The 19789-nt window shown below is 35.7% G+C and overlaps 2 protein-coding genes across 5 annotated transcripts in view; one reads left to right on the top strand and one right to left on the bottom strand.

Moving 5' to 3' along the window:
- LOC149565404 (uncharacterized) overlaps positions 1-19789 on the top strand; it is a 137040-nt gene that overhangs the window by 43760 nt on the left and 73491 nt on the right. Inside the window, exons 7-9 of one of the 3 annotated variants that reach the window (XM_089818911.1) lie at positions 17690-17767; positions 17907-18716; positions 19530-19772. In XM_089818911.1, the coding sequence (XP_089675037.1) occupies positions 17690-17767; positions 17907-18716; positions 19530-19772 (1131 nt within the window). The remainder of the gene's footprint in view (positions 1-17689; positions 17768-17906; positions 18717-19529; positions 19773-19789) is intronic. The other 2 variants (XM_089818912.1, XM_089818913.1) reach the window with 2 other exon arrangements.
- The window catches only part of LOC149565405 (uncharacterized), a 106645-nt gene that overhangs the window by 12862 nt on the left and 73994 nt on the right, over positions 1-19789 (bottom strand). The window lies entirely within an intron of this gene.

The following is a 19789-nucleotide window of genomic DNA, read 5'->3' on the forward strand; positions in this document are numbered from 1 at the left end:
CCTCAGAAGACCCACTATCCACAATAATTAGCCTACAAGGATTACAATAATAGGCTAATCCTTGAAACTCCAATGCTGGAAAAAATGGGGACATTACATTGACAATCAATTTATATGATTTGTCCAATTATCAAGCCTTTTTTTTCTAAAGTTGTATTTTACAAATGTATATGGTCACAAATATTAAAATATCATAACAATATTACTGTTTTAAATTAATCCTATTATATTTAATTTATTAGGTAAAATTGATAATTCACTTAATAGACATAACTTTAAATAATGTCCTATTAAGTAAATATATCATTTTATCTAGTAAAATAGATATAAAGAAAAACTTTAAACCAATATTATTATTGTGAATCTTATTTTAAGTCACTAAAGACATACTTCGTAAACAATTACAAAGTGGGCATGATGGACCTGAAATGTCCATCAAATTAATCATAATATGCGAAGGCCAAAAGGGAAAGCTAAAATATATTTTCTCATTTCTATTTTCTTAATTGATGAAAATAGTTTCTAAGGGTTAGAAAACTCCATAATGTCATGGAGAAAAATATGGAGTTTTATGGGCCTGATTTGTTGCATTTGGCATTTTATCAGCTAAAACTCCTGATTCGGGCTTGCTGTTACGTGTTATTGCTAGTGGAATTGGTCTCTTGCTATCATTATGAAGGCTTTTTGGAACTTCACGGCCCCTTTTTGTGGCACATTTCCTGTGTTTCATACTCAAATTTTGCACACGTGCAAAATTTCAGTAACAGAATGATAATCACAATGGACACCCAAGGGATAAATCATCTCACATTTGTGGATAGTACATGCCTAGAAGGGAAAGCAACTACCTAGGAAGCCCATCTTTATGAAAGGGTGTTGGGGCAAAAGCCTAGAAAACAATAAAATCTTTTTTATTGAAAAAAGAAACCTTCAAATTTCTAAAGAGCTGGATATTAGCCGTGGGTATCTTCCTAGCGTTTAAATGGAAAAAAATTCAGATGGAGGATGCAATTCCCATTCCATTTGGAAGGTCATTGTTCACAAAATGTTTGGACATGTTAGTTGGGGGCATAGGAAAGGAATTTTCGTCAGCTGGAAGGGTTCAACTAATAAAAGAAACCTTACAATTAATGCTTATTTGTATAATGCCTGTACTACCAACTCTGGATAGGCTGTCTCAATAATCAAAATTGCCTGGAATTATTTCCCTAGGCACAAATCAAAAGATTTGTGAAGAAATTCTTAAATGAAATTAGATAAACTCTAAATGTCAAATAAATGGGTTTGTCTAAACCTCCAAGTGAAGAAGAAAATCAATGTGGTTTTAATGACCAAAGTGTCTTGAAGATTCTATTGTGAGAATTGCGATCTTTGAAATATAACTTCAACAAAAAACCATTTATTTTAAGGCATGTGGGGCTGCTTTTGAGCACCCACAACCATGGGCCCCTTTGAGTAACCCTGGGTTCTTCTTGGGTTCTCTGCGGGTTTATCTTTGTGGAGCCCATAGAGAACCTAGGTGTTGGGAGAACTAGCTCAGAATGGCTACTAGGATTGCACCCATATTGGAACCTAGGTTCAGATCAACAAACCTGGTAACTTAGTATTATATTATACATCATCCTTTGAAGTGCCTTCCCAACATGATAATTTATGTTAAAGCATTAATGTTACACCTTACATTAATAGGCCCCAATTAATATGTTTTAGGCTTGGGCTTTGATCTCAAAGCCACACACTACAAAATAAGAGCTGACGTATTTCATTTTAAGCCAAATTTTTTGAACCTAGGTCTGTGTGCCTCATTTGACCCAGACAGTCTAAGGGCTGCCTTTCATCCATTTAAGGGCCTGACTTGGAGTTTAGAGCCCAGTGACAAGTTCCATGGCCCATTTACTTGATTTGAGCCCTTTTATGGTCCCCACATTAGAGCTATAAGGGGCCAATTCAAGCCCATCCTTATAACATTATGTCCTGGTATACTTAGACCACACCCACATGTTTTATCTAGCAGCTGTTTACATTGCCTTTTAAGTGATGCTCACGGGCCCAGGGGCACACATTTCAGGTATAGAGCCTTATTCTCTAGAGTTTTGAGCCTTCATGTTTCAATTTAAGGTTATCTTATTGGATGATTAGCTAAGAAGCATCGCAATTTTGGGGTAGGGCCTATGCTTTGTTCTTTGATCCATGTCTTATCCATTCAAGGCTATTCAAAATTGATAGAAGGGGAGTTTGTAATTGGCCAATGCTTCCTACGTTCCCTCTCTTGCATTATCTCTTCCTCTATCCAACCTAGGATGAAGATGTGCTTCCTTACCCATCTTAGGACAAAGAGGTGCTTCCTTCACCCAAAACTTAGGACAAAGGGGTGCTTCCTTCACCTAAACTTAGGACGAAGATGTGCTTCCTTCACCTCACCTTAGGAAAATTTACCCATCCTTGGCTCACAAATTTTAAATTTTTATTTCTCACTTCCAATCTTTGCGAAATTTTCTCAATTTCAAATTTTTTTGACACTCAATCTAATTTTGCCAAATTTTCAAGTTTTTTTGCGTTTGGCCAAATCTTGTCATTTTGCCCAATTTTTCATGTTTGATATTCTAACAAGGCTTTCTTAATCCCAGATTGTTGCCAAATTTTCCCTACCACCTCAACTAAGTAGCAAAAGAGGCATTCACATTTGAATTGGGGCGAGGGTGTGAAAACTTCACAACATAGCCATAAACACCTAACTCAAATACCCAAGTAAATACCTGATCTGCAAGTGAGTAATAGAATCTAGTCGAGCTTGGGTTCCCTTTTAATGGAAGTGTAGGTTTCCAAAGTATTCGTGGTATTCCTATTCCACCTCTTGAGCTTATATATCACATGCTGCAATTTTTTGACAAAAGAATACTTGGCCTTTCCATAAGAAGGCTTCCCTTCGTCATACCAATTAGTGAGTAAATCTTGGAGAGAAGGATCCTAAAACCACATAAGTTGAAACTTAAAAGAGGGATTTTGTGAAGTTCTGGAAGAAATCATTGAGATTTTGATCAGCCAGTGATCAAAGCCTCTACAATCCAAGATCTCATAGCTAGTATTCCATCTATCCCCCGTCTAGTAGCAAGAGATGAGGAATCCATGTATTCTCTCTAAAATGACATCCACTACACTTCTCTTTTTGTTCCAAGTGAATATTCTATTATAAAGCTTAATACCAATAACATTCAAGAAATCAAATTATCATTAAAGAGGACAGCAGAAGCATCTAGGCTAACCATGCTCCCTCTTTTTCCCTCCAAGATGTAAAGTGCATTGAAGTCACTTGCCAATAATCCAAGGGAGAAAGGGAGCTTGAGCAAACACATCAAATGTGGACACAAAGGTGCAATTTGACCCAAGAAATCAATAGGAGCATAAACAATAGTAAATAAACAGATTTCTCTGGAATGAAAACAAGAGGTAACCGTAGAAATAGAAGAATGACATGAAATCCACCACTAAGGTTCAACCTTCCTAGGATCCCAAAACAAGTCATTCTGCTTGAACTACCACAGGCTTCAACATTTTGACAAGCTTCAAGCGAGAAAATTCTAGGAGCTCTATTTAGCATGCCATCCACTGTCAATTTAGTTTCTTGAACAAAGACTCGATTAGGAAAATGAGAATCAATCAAATCTTGAACAACCTTTTGTCTATGATTCATTTCAAAGCCCTAACTACTCATTTAAAAGCAATCATTTATTTGGGTGGGAGAGATGGGAATCAATGGGTTCCATTGACACACACTTTCCAATGATATATCCCCAATAATCTTTACCTTTTGATTTTTCTTCAACCCACTCCTAGAAGGTTTCTCCAAGGCCCCTTTTAATGGGTTTTACTGCACACCTAAGGAAAGAGAGGCCCCATTGCTCTTCCGACATTCCAAAGCTCCTTTAACGATGAAAATTATAAGAACTTTCATTGGATCTTGTGATTTGCTTTCACTCTCCACCACCCTTCATTCACCTAGCTAAAGGTTATTACTGCCATTTGCTTCACTGCAAGAAACGCCACTTTGTTTCTTAGCATAGGAGTACGCTTAGGGCCTCCCTCATTCACTTCCTCATGTCCTATGGTGCTCTTTTTCCTCGCTACTCCCATCTTCCCTTGAGTTGGACCACAATCTTTTGATCTCCCATGTCATCGAGCTCTATGATATCCTTGACCAATCCTTCATCCAAGTCTTTCCTCCCCTACACTGTCATATTTTCACTTATACAAATGTTTGGGAGGCAACTAGAGACATGAATAATAGGAGATTAATATATGGGGAAGGGTTCCAAGTGGAACTCTTCAAACTTGGATCCCATATTCTGGGCCTTTACTTATCAGATCTCTTCAATCATTTGGTTCGCATAGGGTTTCCCCCTGTTGGCCATGTCACATTATCCATCTGATTCACAAGGTGGGTCGAAATCTAATCCCAATTATTACAAGACTATTATGGTTGGGCACACCTTCAAACTGTATGCCATAGTTCTTCATACTCTTCACTCTAGGGAGCTAGACTAGGGGGATTTCTATGCCATGTGCATGTTGGTTTTAGGTTAGATTGGCAAACTATAGATCATCTTTTGACTCTTCGGCATATTATTGAGGAGGCTCCCTACTTCTACTTGAAGGTGTACTACTTCTTTGTGTATTTCTCTAAAGCTTTTGATTCTATTTAGAGGTCAATGTTCTTTCAGAGACTTAGGGACATTGGCATTTCAAAGATCCTTTTGATTGCTACCATGAGATTATATGAGATGGTTCTTGGTCGTCTAAAGACTCCTTTGTGTGCTTTCCAATCACATCAGGATTACTATTGGGGTCAAGTAGGGTTTGTCCCTTTCTCCCTCTTTGGTCAGGATATACTTTAATGAGTAGGAGGCTTTTCTTTGAAGTAGTCTTTGGCAGACAACAATTGACTTTTGCAACAAGCTTTGATCTCTATTCTTCTCTTTAAGTATGATGTTTGCCTCTAGGCCTCCTCTCATAAGGGTTTAAAGAAACAGTGGAATGAAGTCACTTCCTTTTGCGATTAGTGACTTCTCACAGTTAATTTGGGGAAGACTTGGGTTATGGTCTTCAATGGTCTTAAGACAATTTACCTCCACTTATACTTTAGGGGCATCAAGGTGGAGATCTCTTCATCCTATACTTACTTGGGTGTCAAGTTCTCTTGCCTTGGTTCAATATGAGACCTACCCTTCACTTGCGTATTAGTAAGGGTTATGGTTGTTTGGCCCCTTTTGAGAGACAATGTATTCGGCATCACTTTTAGTACACCCTATCCAACATGACCCTCATAGACACTTTTATTAGGCCTACCATTCTATATGATTATGTTGTTTTGGGCCCTTACCTTTTGAAGTTTGATTGGGTCCCCTATGGAGCAAGTCTAGATTCTTCTTCCTCAACATATTATCAGCTATGGATAGTTCATTCCACATAATATCATCCTTGCAAAGTTTGGAGCCTGTTCTTTTAGGATTGAGGCCATAGTCGGTCTGATTTGTTCTTTACATCACCTTCAAGGTTTTTCTAATTGTTGTGAGGGGTGCAACATGTATTCCTACCTCACCTACTTCTCTTTGGAGTCTATTGCCGCTTTTGCCTCCTCTTGGAGGGCTCATTGTTGGTTTGCTAAGACTTTGCCCTTTTGGGGTCTATACACATCAATGTTGATCATCTCGCCTTGTACCATTGTTCTTTTGGGGCAACCGCTCATTCCCCCCACCCCCCCTCCCCCCCCCCCCCAAACAAGTGTTGAATTGGTTCATCAAAAACTAGATTTACAAATAGTTCATTAACACTACTTGGGTTAACCACCATAGTGGTCTTCACTCTCAGATGGTGTTCTATGCAACACTTCCTTGAGATTGGAGATGTGATCATTATTTGCCCTTCGTACCTTTCACACCGTTTGTCCCATTTTCTTTGAATCCCTCACAGTTCCTTTAGAGTGGGCTTTCAAGGGCTTTACATTGAGATTAATATCAACTTGATAGAACAAATAGGGTTTGTGATAAAGGGTGCTCCCCTCATACCACATACACGTAATAAAAATTAGAGAAACACCAACAATTTGCAAGAACAAAAAGTGGGCTTCTTATTATCTCCAAAAGTATGGAATTATAGGTTTTAGAAATACAATATGCGAAGCACATGGGCATTTTCCTCACAATATTCTACAAGATAGAGCTATGAACAACCACCCAGAATTGCCTAGACAACCCTATGAGCCTTCATTATATAGGAAAATTTTCACTGTCTGGAAGGTTCTAAACTTTAGCCTAACCCTTGAGGCCGACCAACCTTAAAATTATTTTATTTTTCATATTTATCAGATAGAGTCTACTCAAAACAATTTCAATTTATAATTTTAGGTAGCCCAATTTCTGGAGGCCATAAATTCTTAATTATTGACCCGATTGGCTACTATAACCACTTTTTGGAAATGACAACTCTTGATCTACAATGGTTGACCATGCAAGCGTCTGTTAATCGGGGTTTGATTTCATTTCAAAGCCCTTAAGGTGATGTAGGAGCATCCTAGGGAAGTCAGCAATCCTGTATGCAGGAGCTTTGGGATCACTTTTGTGGAGTTACGCTTTGTGCAATTGTGGATATGTGTGAGACATCTTGGGTAACCTTGTCCTAATTGTGCATAGAGTTGGGAGTTATCTTCTTGGAGTTAGAGTTGTTTTGGTGAGTGTTGATGGCGTGTTCCTAATTTGCTGGGAGACTTTGGAGATTGTAGTTGTGAGCTTCAATCCGAGGGAGTTGGCATGTGCACTCTTAGATTTGGATCGTTGGATGACACATGGATCTATGCCAAAGGGCGTGTACTCTTATATTGTCTTATGAGTTAGTTATGTATTGTAAACTTGGGGCCTTTCTTATGTATTTAGTTATTTTCATGTATTTAATGTTTGTTGCCAAGACGGCTTGTGGCTTGAAGGTTTATTTAATATGTCAGTGTTTATTTAATATATTTTGCTAGGATGACCTGTGGCTTGGTTTAGTATAAGTAGAGGGTGTGGAGTCTACAGTCATTCCATAATCATTCAGCATGGTGATTTACCGGTGCTCTTGTTGATTGAATTATTATATGCAAATCCTTTGTGGTAAAATCAAGTCCCATCTTGTTCGCTTATCTCCAACCAAATATCTTGGCAAATTCCCTAAACTCCTATTTACCACCTTTGTCTGCCCATCAATTTGTGGATGATTTCTGAACTTCAAATCTGCCTTTAACTTCTTACACAATGTGCACCAGAAATACCTAACAAACTTGGTGTCTCGATCTGAAGCAATGCTCTTTGGTAGAGCTTGTAGTCTCACTTCCTTGAAAAACAATTTTGCCACATGAACATCATCATTAGTCTTCTTACAGGGAATGAAACGTATCATCTTTGAATATTTGTCAACCACCACAAAAATTGAATCATGCCCTTGTTGAGTCTTTGGTAAATCAGGAATAAAGTCCATACTAATATTCTCCCATGACTTCTTTGGTACAACTAATGGCTGATACAACCCTGTATTATGCTTTGCTCCTTTTTCCATTTGACATACTCTGAAACTTTGTACAAACTTCTTGACATCTTCTTGCAACTGTGGCCATTAATAGTTCTCACTAACCATAGTAATGGTTTTAACTTGAGCTAACCCACTACTACGCTTCTCCTCGATGAGAGTCTCTCTCATAGAACTCCTTGGAATGCACAACTAACTCCCTCTAAATAGCATACCATCCTAGATGGTGAAATCCAATACTTCATTTTGTCTAGAGTAACAGGTTGTGTACAAGCGTTCCAAGCTTCTCCAAAATCAAGATCCCGAGGATACAAACTTTGGAGTCCCTTGAACCCAACAACCTCAATTTGCAACTTTGACTGCAAAAGTTGTCTCTTGCTAAGAGCATTTGCAACCCTGTTAGACTTCTTTCTCGTGTATCAAAACAAATGTATAACTCTAGAAAAATAAACTCATTTCAAATGCCTCTAATTCAACTTTCCTTGACTGTTCAAATATTGCAAATCTTGATGTTCAATATAAAAAAACAAACTCTTGTGTCTCTTCTTCTTTAATGCTTGAGCTATGGCATAAAATTCCTAATTATAAACAAAATATTTTCTTTTCATATCATTTAACTTCTCACGAAAATAAGCAACAAGTCTACCTTCTTGACTCAAAACAACTCATATTGCAGCTCAACTAGCATCACAGTCTACTTGAAACACCTTATTAAAATACAAAAATACTAAAATAGGTTGTGTTGTAACTTTCTGGTTCAACAATTCAAAACTCTTATTTGCTCTTGTAGTCTACTTGAACTCCTTCCTATCCCCTCTCATTGTTTCAGTCAAGGGTGCACAGACATTGTTGAAACTCTTGATAAACTTTCTATAAAAGCTAGCCAAACCATGAAAAGATTTGACCTTAGGAGGGCTCCTTCGAGTAGGCCATTCAAGGATAAACTTTACCTTCTCTGGGTTCATTTTTAGATCTTTTGCTGAAACTACCAATCCCTAATACACTTACTCTTTCAAAACATCTTCAAATTAATTAGAAATTTCTCTCTCTTAACTTCTCAAACACCCTATAAATATGCATCGTATGATCCTCCAATGTCTTACTAAAGATCAAAATATAATCGAGGTAAAAAATGACAAACTTACTTAGAAATTGTTTCAGTACTTCACTCATGAGTTGCACAAAAGTGCTCGGTACATTGGTTGGCCCAAAAGGCATGACTAACCACTCATACAATCCTCCTCTTGTCTTGAAGACAGTCTTCCATTCATCTCCCTCTCTAATCTGAATCTGGTGATATCCACTGGTGATATTCACTCTTCATATCTGTTTTTGTGAAATACACAACTCTGCTCAAACAATCCATAATATCATCCATCCTCGGCAAGGGAAATTTGTACTTGATTGTGATTTCATTGATAGCCCTAGGATTTGTTACATCCTCCATTCCCCATTCTTCTTTGGTGCTAAAACTATTGGTTCCACATAGGGACTTAGACTCTCTCGAATCAACCCTTTCTGCAACAACTCCTATATTTGCATGTTCAACTCTTCACTTTCTGCTAGTGCCATTCTGTGTGTTGCCTTATTTGGCAAACTCGCTCTAAATTGAGTCCATATGATGACTAATCTTCTTTACTGGTGGTAATCCATTAGGGACATCATTAGTTACAATATCCTGAACCTCATTTAACAAATATGCAACTTTTGCAGATACATATTCTACTTCTTTACCATCTATTGGAATTATAGCAAAACACATATGCTCATGTCTCATACCCTCTAGGAACTTCCTTCCATCAACAAAACTTATTTTCACATTACAACATATGTTTTCTTCTATGTCCTTCAATGACTTTAACTTATGTCTCACTCCATCCTTTGTTAGGGAATAAACATTTACATGACTGTCATGCACAACACGCTTGTCAAATTACCATGGCCTATCCAACAACATGACATGCATCCATGGGTATGATATCACATAGTACATTATCATGGTAATTCTGGATCTTGAACTTTACCATGCACTGTTCATTCACCATGACCTTTTGATCATCCGATACCCAGGGAATCCGATATGGATGTGGGTGTTTCTGCCTCTTGAGCTTTAACTTCATCACCATCTCTTTTGACACCAAATTGTTAATGCTTCCACTATCGATAATCACATCACAACACTTATCCTTACAGTTGCACTTGGTGCGAAACAAGTTCCTCCTTTTTTTAGGTTCATTCTCAACACTCAGCAAGACTCTTATGTTAACTAGAACTTCTCCTCTTTTAGCATCTTTAGAATGTGATGACTTAGCATCTTCATCCACATGTGCAACTTTTGTCTGACCTTCAGTTCTATCTATCCTTCCTTGGTATTCAGGACATTCATAAGCCCTAGGACCTCCTCCCAAGTGAAAACATGTTCCACGAAAACCTCCTCCTCTTCCAGTTCCTTGTCCTCTTCCTCTTTGATTCCTATTATTTTGATCATAGAAATGATTGAAATTATTTCCCCTCTGATTTTGGCTATTGTTAGTCTCATCCTTCTGATCTTCATTTCGGCTTCCATAAAACTGTCCACTAGATCTTACAGCACGGCCTCTTCCACTTTGCATCTTGTTAAACTTCTTGTTCAATGTTTCCTCTACTCGTAAGTGTAGTGTTTGCCCCTAGTTTGCATTTTATTAGTACTGCCGAACTCTTTTAGGCCAGTTTATGCTTATTGATTAGTAGCACTATCTTTCAGATTATCAGATATTGTTTCATATTCAGTTGATTTTATGATGCTTATTATAGTGATTTCAATTATTGATGATGATTAGTGAGATGGATTATCATATGTGTTTTCTTATGGATACTTACCCCATACTGCATGTGTATAGTGTGCGTGTATATTTTCTTTATGTATGACATTTCTGATGTGGTTAAGGAAGGGAGTCATAGTCACCTGCTAGTCGGGATCTACACGATGCACCACTTCCTCCCATTGCTTGTTTAGTTTAGCATATATGTGTTTGTAGTTGTACATGCGTAGATTTTATGCAAATTGCAAGTACCGGGTATCGACTTCGCTGAATTGCCAGGATGAGCATACCCTATCACATTATCTCAATGGTAAGAAAGGGGAGATAAATTCTTAAGTCCAAATCCTAAGCTTTAAACCCATTTTTCCTAGAAAAATAGGACAAGTATCTGAGTTAGTTTACCCATCCGAATTCGTCAAGTGACGTGAATTCGTGATTTTGACCCTGGAGTTTGATTATGTTATTTGCCTTGAGTTGTCATTTTTGGTTTTGTGGGTATGTGGTGATTTTCTGTTATAATTAAATCAAATTAAAAGATAATTTAATGATTTAATTTAATGGAAATTTTATAAAGAAATTTGATATTTAATTAATTGAGAAATTAATTAAATAAAATAATTAAATTTAAAAGATTATATTAAAGTTCTATTTTTGACGTATTTATATTTATTTAATTTAATGATAATTATTTAGGACTTTTCTTTTAATAATAAATTCTAAATAATGTTATTAATTACGTTAATAAATATATTATTAAAAAAATCTCGTGAATTAATTAAATAAAACAATTCAATTTAAAGATGAAGTTTTGGTTCTAATTTAGGCGTAATTATATTTATTTAAATTAATAATAATGATTTAAGAATTTTATTTTAAATAATAAAATCTAAATAATAATATTAGTTGAATTAATAAAGATTATTAAAACATCTCATAATTAACTAGAGAGTGAAAACATAAATTTAATAAAGTTATTTTAATTAAATTGCACAAAGCATATGCATGAAATTAAAATATAATAAATTAATAAGAGAGAGTAAGCGATTATTTAATATAGTTTATTTTAATTAAATTGCATAAAGCTTATTCATGAAATTAAAATATAATAAATTAATTAAAGAGAGAGTAAGCAATTATTTAATAAAGTTTATTTTAATTAAATTGCATATGCATGAAATTAAAATATAATAAATTAAAATAAAGAGAGAAAGCTAATTAATTTAATAAAGATATTTTAATTAAATATTTAAAAGTTTGTGTGTGAAAAGGTAAAAGATAACAAGCAATAAACAACAATTGATCAACGAGTTCCCTTGCATGATTGCACAATTAGAGCCCCAAATTAAGGGAGAACTCTTTATCAAAGATTGCATGATTGCACAATTAGAGTCCCAAATTAAGGGAGAACTCTTTATCAGAGATCTAGAGCTCATTATGCAATTACACAGGTTTTGGAGGAGGAATTTCGAAGAAGGAAGTTTTCAGAGAAAGGGGATTATTTTTGCGTGCTTCGTGTGATTGTTGTTTTAGCATCAGATCCAGGTAGAATCTCGTGGTTTATTTGTACAGTGGTTTTCTGTCCTTTGAATTCCTGTCTTCTCCGTGTCTGTTCTGTTTTTGTTTTCACAATTCTTTTGAGTTGAGACCCTTGTTTTGCATATTTTATTATTCTTCATTTTTGGGAGCTTCTGTAAGCAATTTTATGATTGAAAACTTTGTGTGTAGATTTGGTTGTTCATCATTCTCAGGAAACATTTGTATACAAATTGGAAACTAGAAAACCCTCGTGTTAAGATTTATTGTTCTCTGTTCTTGAATACATCTGTGAAAGAGTTAAATTGAAACCCTTATTGTTAAATTGAGGTTTTGTATATGGAATTGTTAAATTGGGTTTTGGGTTCGAAAAGTAAACAAATGTCGTTTTATAGAATTTGACTAGTTGGTTTGGATTTCTATATCAGGGCTATTTTGGGAAAGTTCCTATTTTTAGAAAGTCTATTTTTAGTAGGTTTCTATTTTTAGAAAGTCTATTTTTAGCAGGTTTCTATTTTTAGAAAGTCTATTTTTAGCAGGTTTCTATTTTGAGAAAGTTTCTATTTTAAGCAAGTTTCTTTTTTGGAAAGTTTATGTTTTTAGTAAGTTTCCATTTTGGAATGTTTCTATTTTTAATGGGTTTCTATTTTTGGAAGTTTCTATTTTTAGTAGGTTTCCTTTTTGAGAAAGATTTTCCAAAGTCTAATTAATTTAAAATTATTATGGTAATAATTGATAATTATTATTATAAATAATTTTAATAAGTATTGTTAAAATTTGAAATTTAATTATTTGAAAATTTGATTTATTACTTTATTATTTAAATATAATTCTAAAGTAAATTAAAAATCAAAGAAATTAATTGGGAGAATTAATGTTTTCTTTTATAAACTTGGATGTGTTTATATGGTTCAGATATATGAAAATGATTTGTAATACTAGGAAAATTTTAGTATTTGAAAATCTTAGTAATTATAATACTTTGGGAAAATGAAAATTGAAACCCTAGTTTTGAACATCAAATCTTGTGTTTGTTTGATAACAAATTGAATTATGAAACTATGTTTAAATAACTTTATATGAATTAGTTGAATCGTCTGGGATTCTAGTGAACTTGAAAAAACCTTAGTGAATTTGGTAACTAGAGAAATTGGAAATTGAAACCCTAATGGAGATCGAAAACATTAACTATAATATTTGAAAATGAAAATGAAAACTTGGAAACCTAGAGTGAAGTTTAAACTTGTGTGTTTTCCAAAACAGAATGAATTATGAATGTTATTTTTGTATGTACTCTTTCTATGACGTGTGATTTTACTGTTGGGTGTCGGGGTTTGATCGAGCTTTGACCAATCTTAGGATTTTACTAGAGGCTTGGGAGTTTTGCGTTTGTGACGTTATGATGATTTGATTTCGATCTTTTATACTCAACCATGGTAATGTGTCTGGTATGCTCTATGATGTGTGTTGATCTATTGATTGTATTTGGATTGCTTTCTAGTCGCTTTTATAGGATTGAGGTGTTTGTATGATTGTTTCTTGGTGATGTCATGCTATGACATAATTGACTTTTTCATTTTGATTTGATTTCGATCTTTTATACTCAACCATGGTAATGTGTCTGGTATGCTCTATGATGTGTGTTGATCTATTGATTGTATTTGGATTGCTTTCTAGTCGCTTTTATAGGACTGAGGTGTTTGTATGATTGTTTCTTGGTGATGTCATGCTATGACATAATTGACTTTTTCATTTTGAGTCTTCGATCAGTATTTTTGGGATGCTTTCCAATTGCTCGTAGAGAATTGATGTGTTATTGTGAATTATCTTTTGATGCTTTCTAGTCACTTGTATAAGACCGAGGTGATTTTTATTATCATTCTTTGATTTGTGCTTTTATGAGCCTAGGGTAGGTTATCTATATGTATTGTCAAGAAGTGGCTTGCAATGGAGGTTGGGGCCCTAAGTGGCTTTTAGGGTAACCCATTGTAAGTTGTTTAATAAGTGAAAACACTACACTAAATGGGAATAAAATGAACCTAATAAGAGTTTTTGTATGTTCTCGCTCATGCCTTGAGTGCTAGTACAGACTAGCATGGGAGTAGAGAGAACGCATGGTTGCGACCATGCATCGTTAGTATGCCTTGTCAGTACGAGAGGATACTAGTGCCACATATGGATCATTAGGGGGACGGGGTCCTGAGAGACTACTAGGGTAACTCTAGCATTGATTTGTATGATGACACTTGCCTGCTTACATAGTAGATTTCCTACGTGTCTTTGTGTGCCTTTGGGTCTAGATGTCGAGTTTATTTGTAACCTTTGAGTTAGATTACTTTTAGGGTTTCCTGGACTTAGAGATTACTTTCAATATTTGGGTTTGTTATCCTGTTTGGGACTTGAGACTATCTCCTCAGTGCTGTGGGAGTGGGCCTTTTTGGGTTACCACATGGTCGGGTGGTAGTGCTTTTTACTCTTACCATTGAGATCTGTCCGTTGATACCGTAGTTGGAGTTTCCTTGTCTACATTTCCTTTCTTTCTGTCTTAGTGTATTATGGTGGATAGTTGTATCTTTATGATGGATAGTTATATCTTTATGATGGATGGTTTCACTTATTGTATTGTACTTTGTTTCATGGATCCGAAAGGGATGATGTAACCTACTTTTAATAAACGTATATTCTTTTAGCCTTTCATACCTGTGACATGTACAATGGATGATTGAGCATTCCAAATTTTATTGCCAAGTGGTATTTGGAACAAATGTATATTATTTAAATGGACTTTGGGCTTTTAATTATTCTTTCATGTGGATGTGGTATTTGCTAGACTTAGTATTAATTAAATTTAAATGTGACTCAACGTCTTGGGATCCTTAAGGAATGTAATCTGTTATGTTTGCTTATGCCTGATTGTATGTTATTGCTTCTGCTACTTTATAATTGATGTGTATGTTTTTCTTTCTTTAAAAGAAAAGAAAAGTTTGACAAACTTAATAAAACTTTAGGTTAATTATTTTGGATCTCTTAGTGGGGCGTTACATTAAGACAAACTAATATGCCTCTTCAAAATTGTTCATTCTAACTAGACTCAAACTCTTCCTGAATTCTTGGTCTCAACTCATTAAGGTAACAGACAACTTTCTCTCTGTTAACTTTTGAATGGCCTATTCTAATGAGGACTCATAAAACTCTTTTATTTAACTCCTGAACAGATCTTCTCGCTTGCTTCAACCCTTGCATTTTTTTCAACGGATCAAGCTCATAATCAATAGGAATGAATTGTCGCTTCAATTTATCTACCATCCGATCCTATCGTGTGATTTTCTTCTTTCCTTTTCTGGTTCAGTCCAATTAAATCTCTTGCCACCAGATCTTCGCATGACCCTTCAGTCTAGCCTTTCGCAAACTTGATCCTATCAGGATCTTCAATATCTTCATGCTCAATTATTCTTCTAATTCATTGATCCAGTCGATCAATTCCTTTGGGTTAAGATTTCCCAAAAATGTGGGGACCTCAATCTTAGTTATTTTCTCAATCTTGGAAATGGCCTTCAAAAGTTTTTCTTCGTCTTGGCTCAGAACTTTACCTTCTCCATCCTGATCAACATTTCCTTCTTCCTCGAATTCATCCTTACTTCATCTCTTATTGCAAGATTCATCCCTCTACAAATCTCTTTTTGCAATCTTCGTACTTGTCTCTGGAGGGCTTTAACCTCATGTGCCACACCTCCACCGTGTTATCTTCGTGAAGGCATTTTTCCACTTATCGCTGAAACCCTAAACAACGGTCTTGGTGCAAACTGCTTCATAGTCGATGATCTATCTACGCACTCAGGAATTCCTACTCTAATACCACTTGATAAAGGGTGCTCCCCTTAATATCACACACACGCAACATAAAATAGAGAAACAACAACAATTTGCAAGAACTAAAAGTAAGCTTCTTATTATCTCCAAAAGTACGGAATTAGGGTTTCAAAAATACAATATGCAAAGCCACATGGGTATTTTCCTTACAATATTTTGCAAGACAGAGCTATGAACAACCACCCAGGAATTCCCTAGAGTCTTCCTTATATAGGCAATTATCCACTGCTCGAGAAGGTTCTAGAATTTAGCCTAACCCTCGAGGCTAGCCAACCATAATATTATTTTATTTTTCATGTTTATTACATAGAGTTGCGTCAAAACAATTTTTCTATTTATAATTTCGAGTAACCCAATTTTTGGAGGCCATAACTTCTTAACTGTAGACCTGATTGGCTAATATAATTGCTTCTCAGAAAGGATAGCTCCTGAACTATAGCACCCTAACCACACAAGCGTCTGTTAGCCAAGGTTTGCCCTTGTTTTGGAGCCTCTAAGGCCTTCAAAATTGAGCTCAAAGTTTTATACCAAAAATTATTTCGAAAATCCTCAATAACTTCCCCAATACATATGATATGGCAATGAAACTCAACCAATAGACGGATATATCTAAGATGAGCCTCCACTTGTGAAATTAGAATATCCTAAGCTTATATGACCAACTTACTAAAAATAGTAAGTTTCCACAAATAGCAACTTTGCATTGGAACGACCCTTATTGAAAAGAAAGAAACATTGGGTGATGCAAGATTGCCCTTATCATCGGTTTGCCAACTTTGTATCATCAGAGAGCCTAAGATCGAGGAGCACTTCATATTCCCTTCCTGTACCTATTATGAGATCAAAGATAGATTCCATTGTCTCTTTAGGGAGTCTCAAAATCTCTCCACCTTCCTCGGATATACTAATTAGAGATGTCTTTCTCTTCACATCTAGGAAGCCATCAGGCATTGGAACCACTTGCTTCAGCACTAGGTTCCTGCACAAGCACATTCCCGTCAGCTTATCATTCTCCTTCATAGGGCTCCCTTAGGTCGGGTCACCAAACATCATCTTGGTCACTCCTTTGGTCTTACCGATCGGTTAAGCTTCGCAAGGACTCTCTTCAGTAACGATCTTTCTCCTTCAAGACCTCCCAGTTTGACTATCTTCCTCCACGACCTCTTTGAGGTGGACTACGGCCCTTCCTAGTTCTCTGTCTTATCCCTCTATTTTTAGAATTTTTTCTGGTGCTTTGGCCTCTTAGGGGTAGAGGTTTTCCTTGTTGGACTCCACCCTGTTCTTGCTTTGTTTGGTTGGTTGGTTGGTTTGTTTGTTTTTCGTGGTTCTGCACTGTTTCCTCAAGCACCGTTTGGTACCCCTACTATGGGCTGGTACCCTGTTCTATTCTTGGCTGTCCCTTTGATCCATTTTGTGGTCATTGTTGGATATAAATAATTTACCTTATCTACCTACTGCATTTGATTCTAATGAACTAATTGTCAAATTTGGATGTTCTCAATCACGAGAAATATCATGATTTGTCCTTGTACGTGCTTAGATCAGTTATGAAACGACGACTATTTCGCTAGTTTCAATTAGATATTTGAATTTATGTAATATATCATATGCCATGTCTCATTTGATAAAGTGAATTACAAATTTCTGTGGTATTTTCATTTTTTATTAATTTCCTGTTAATTTTCTGCATAATGTCAATGTTATGATAAAATTTATTTATATTATGCATCTTTGTACAGAATTACACAAGCCTGTGCAGAATATAGGTCCCAAAGGATAAGTGAATGCAAGTAGGAATAATTCCACCATACACTTTCCTGTACTAGTACTTTGATAGCTTAATGGAAATGCTGAATCTCACAGGGTTAACAACATTAGACTTCTTCATTTTCACCATAATTGGGATTTCTAAATATTTTCTGATTTAGTAGGTCTCCTTATTGCGGGAAAAAATAGCAGGAGTTCCAAGCATTCAGATGATTCAGATTCATACAATTGACAGGTTTCAGGTACAACAACTGTTTTTGCTAATGCATTGGGGGCCTAATAATTGTATCTTCTTGTTAGCATCTTTAATGCCGAGACATGAATTTCAAGGTGTGGATATTGATGTTCTTTCCAAATTAAGTCAGCTTTTTTGCTTTGTAGGGTTCTGAAAATAAAATAATTATAGTGTCTCTTGTTCGCTCCAACATGGAAGGAAAGATTGGGCATTTGGAAGAGCGTAACAGGTTGTGTGTTTCTGTCTCTAGAGCACGCAGTGGACTGTATTTATGTGGAAATGATGTCACATTAGCCAAATCCGATGATTGGAAGACTCTGCTAAATTATTTCAAGGAGCAAGAATGTATTGGTAACTTGATCCATTTACGTTGCCCACGACACCCTCACAATCCACCACTAATAGTAGACAGTCAAGAAGTTGACTCATTCAGTCCTTCTTTGTGTAAATTACCATGCAATGCTGCACTTACCTGTGGACATAGGTGTCAAATTTCTTGTCATCATGGAATCCACCCCAGCTGCAGTGAAAAAGTAGAACTGGTACTCAAAAGATGTGGTCACAAGATCACAAAGAAGTGCTCTGAAGATGAAGAGATTCTTCAATGCCAGGAAGAGATAACCTTCAAATTTCCCGAGTGTCTGCACATCAAGTTGTGTAAGTGCTGGGAGAAGAAAACAAAGCTGAAGTGTGAGGAAATATGTGGTAGGTTGCGGAAGTGTGGCCATCAGTGCACCTTGAAATGTTCCGAAAAGTGTGAACAGCGTGAGTGTGGCGATTGCCGAGAAATCGCCAAAGTTAAAGCAGAAATAGAAAGAAACCAGGCGATATTGCAGATTAATCTGAAAGAGCAAGAACTGAAAGAAGAAATCAAGAGATTGAAAATGCAAAAGAATCAAACATTGATTTGCAAAGAACTGAGTGATGAAGGAGATACCGCGGCAGAATACTTACAGGTTGATATTATGTTATAAGTTAAAACCTTTATGACATGTTTTAAAATTTCGATCTAACGGTAGCTCATTGTCAGTCTCCTTGAAGACAGCAAATTAATTCATATGTAAACAGAAGACCAAGACATGCCAAATAATAATAAACCATGATGTTCCAAAGTTAAACACGCAAAGAGAGATTTTTAAGAAATGGCATTGGTATTTGATATATTGCATGTTTTAATTTAACATCAAATTAAATCAAGATTCAGTTTTGCTATAAACAATTTTTTAAAGGAATGCATCTTATGAACATCAAGAACCAGAGAATTACATTGGCTGTACAACAGTAATATGACAAAGATCACTTCCCATAAGACCAAGGAAAACTATGATCTGAGCCTGTGCTTTAATGGGTAGGAACAAAGAAGTCAGCATCTTTACAAAAATAAAATCAAGCCTAGCTTTGGCAAGTAAAGCAAGTCTTCTGTGAAGAGCTTCGATTTTCCTAAACTTGTTCAGATGCACAAATATAAAATTGTTTTTATTTATCTGATATAAATCTACTGAACCTAGGGTAAAATGTACTGGTGAACTGGCAAACCTTAATCTCCAACCAAACCCGAATTTTTAAAATAGCTCATGAGTTTATAACATGTGTTGCAGTAGTGATGTCATAACCACAAATTTTTGGTGGTCCAAAAGTCTTAATGTAATCTAAAAGAATCAAGTTGTGAAAATTCTCATTTGAAAAAATAATCCTATTAACATAGGGCAATCAATTCTTGATATAAAATGCATTGTGCTGTTATCATTAAAACATTGATTGCATTGCAGGTCATGGACCGAACAGAAAGATTTATTCAACCAAGTCATGGAATTTGCCCAATAGTAACAAAGATTGAAAAGGTATCAAACCTAGAAATGGAAATCAGTTTTCTTGAATCTCAAAGAGATCTTTTCAATCCAAATGGACCCAGGCAGCTTTTGTTTCATGGAACGGATGATGCTTCTATAAATAGTATCATACGAAAAGGATTCAAATTACCACCAAAAGAAAATGATAATATGTTTGGGCGGGTAAGTTTTCATATAGA

The sequence above is a fragment of the Cupressus sempervirens genome, chromosome 3 (genome assembly GCF_028749045.1).
Source record: "Cupressus sempervirens isolate cs-2001-9-10 chromosome 3, ASM2874904v1, whole genome shotgun sequence".
Taxonomy (NCBI): Eukaryota; Viridiplantae; Streptophyta; class Pinopsida; order Cupressales; family Cupressaceae; genus Cupressus; species Cupressus sempervirens.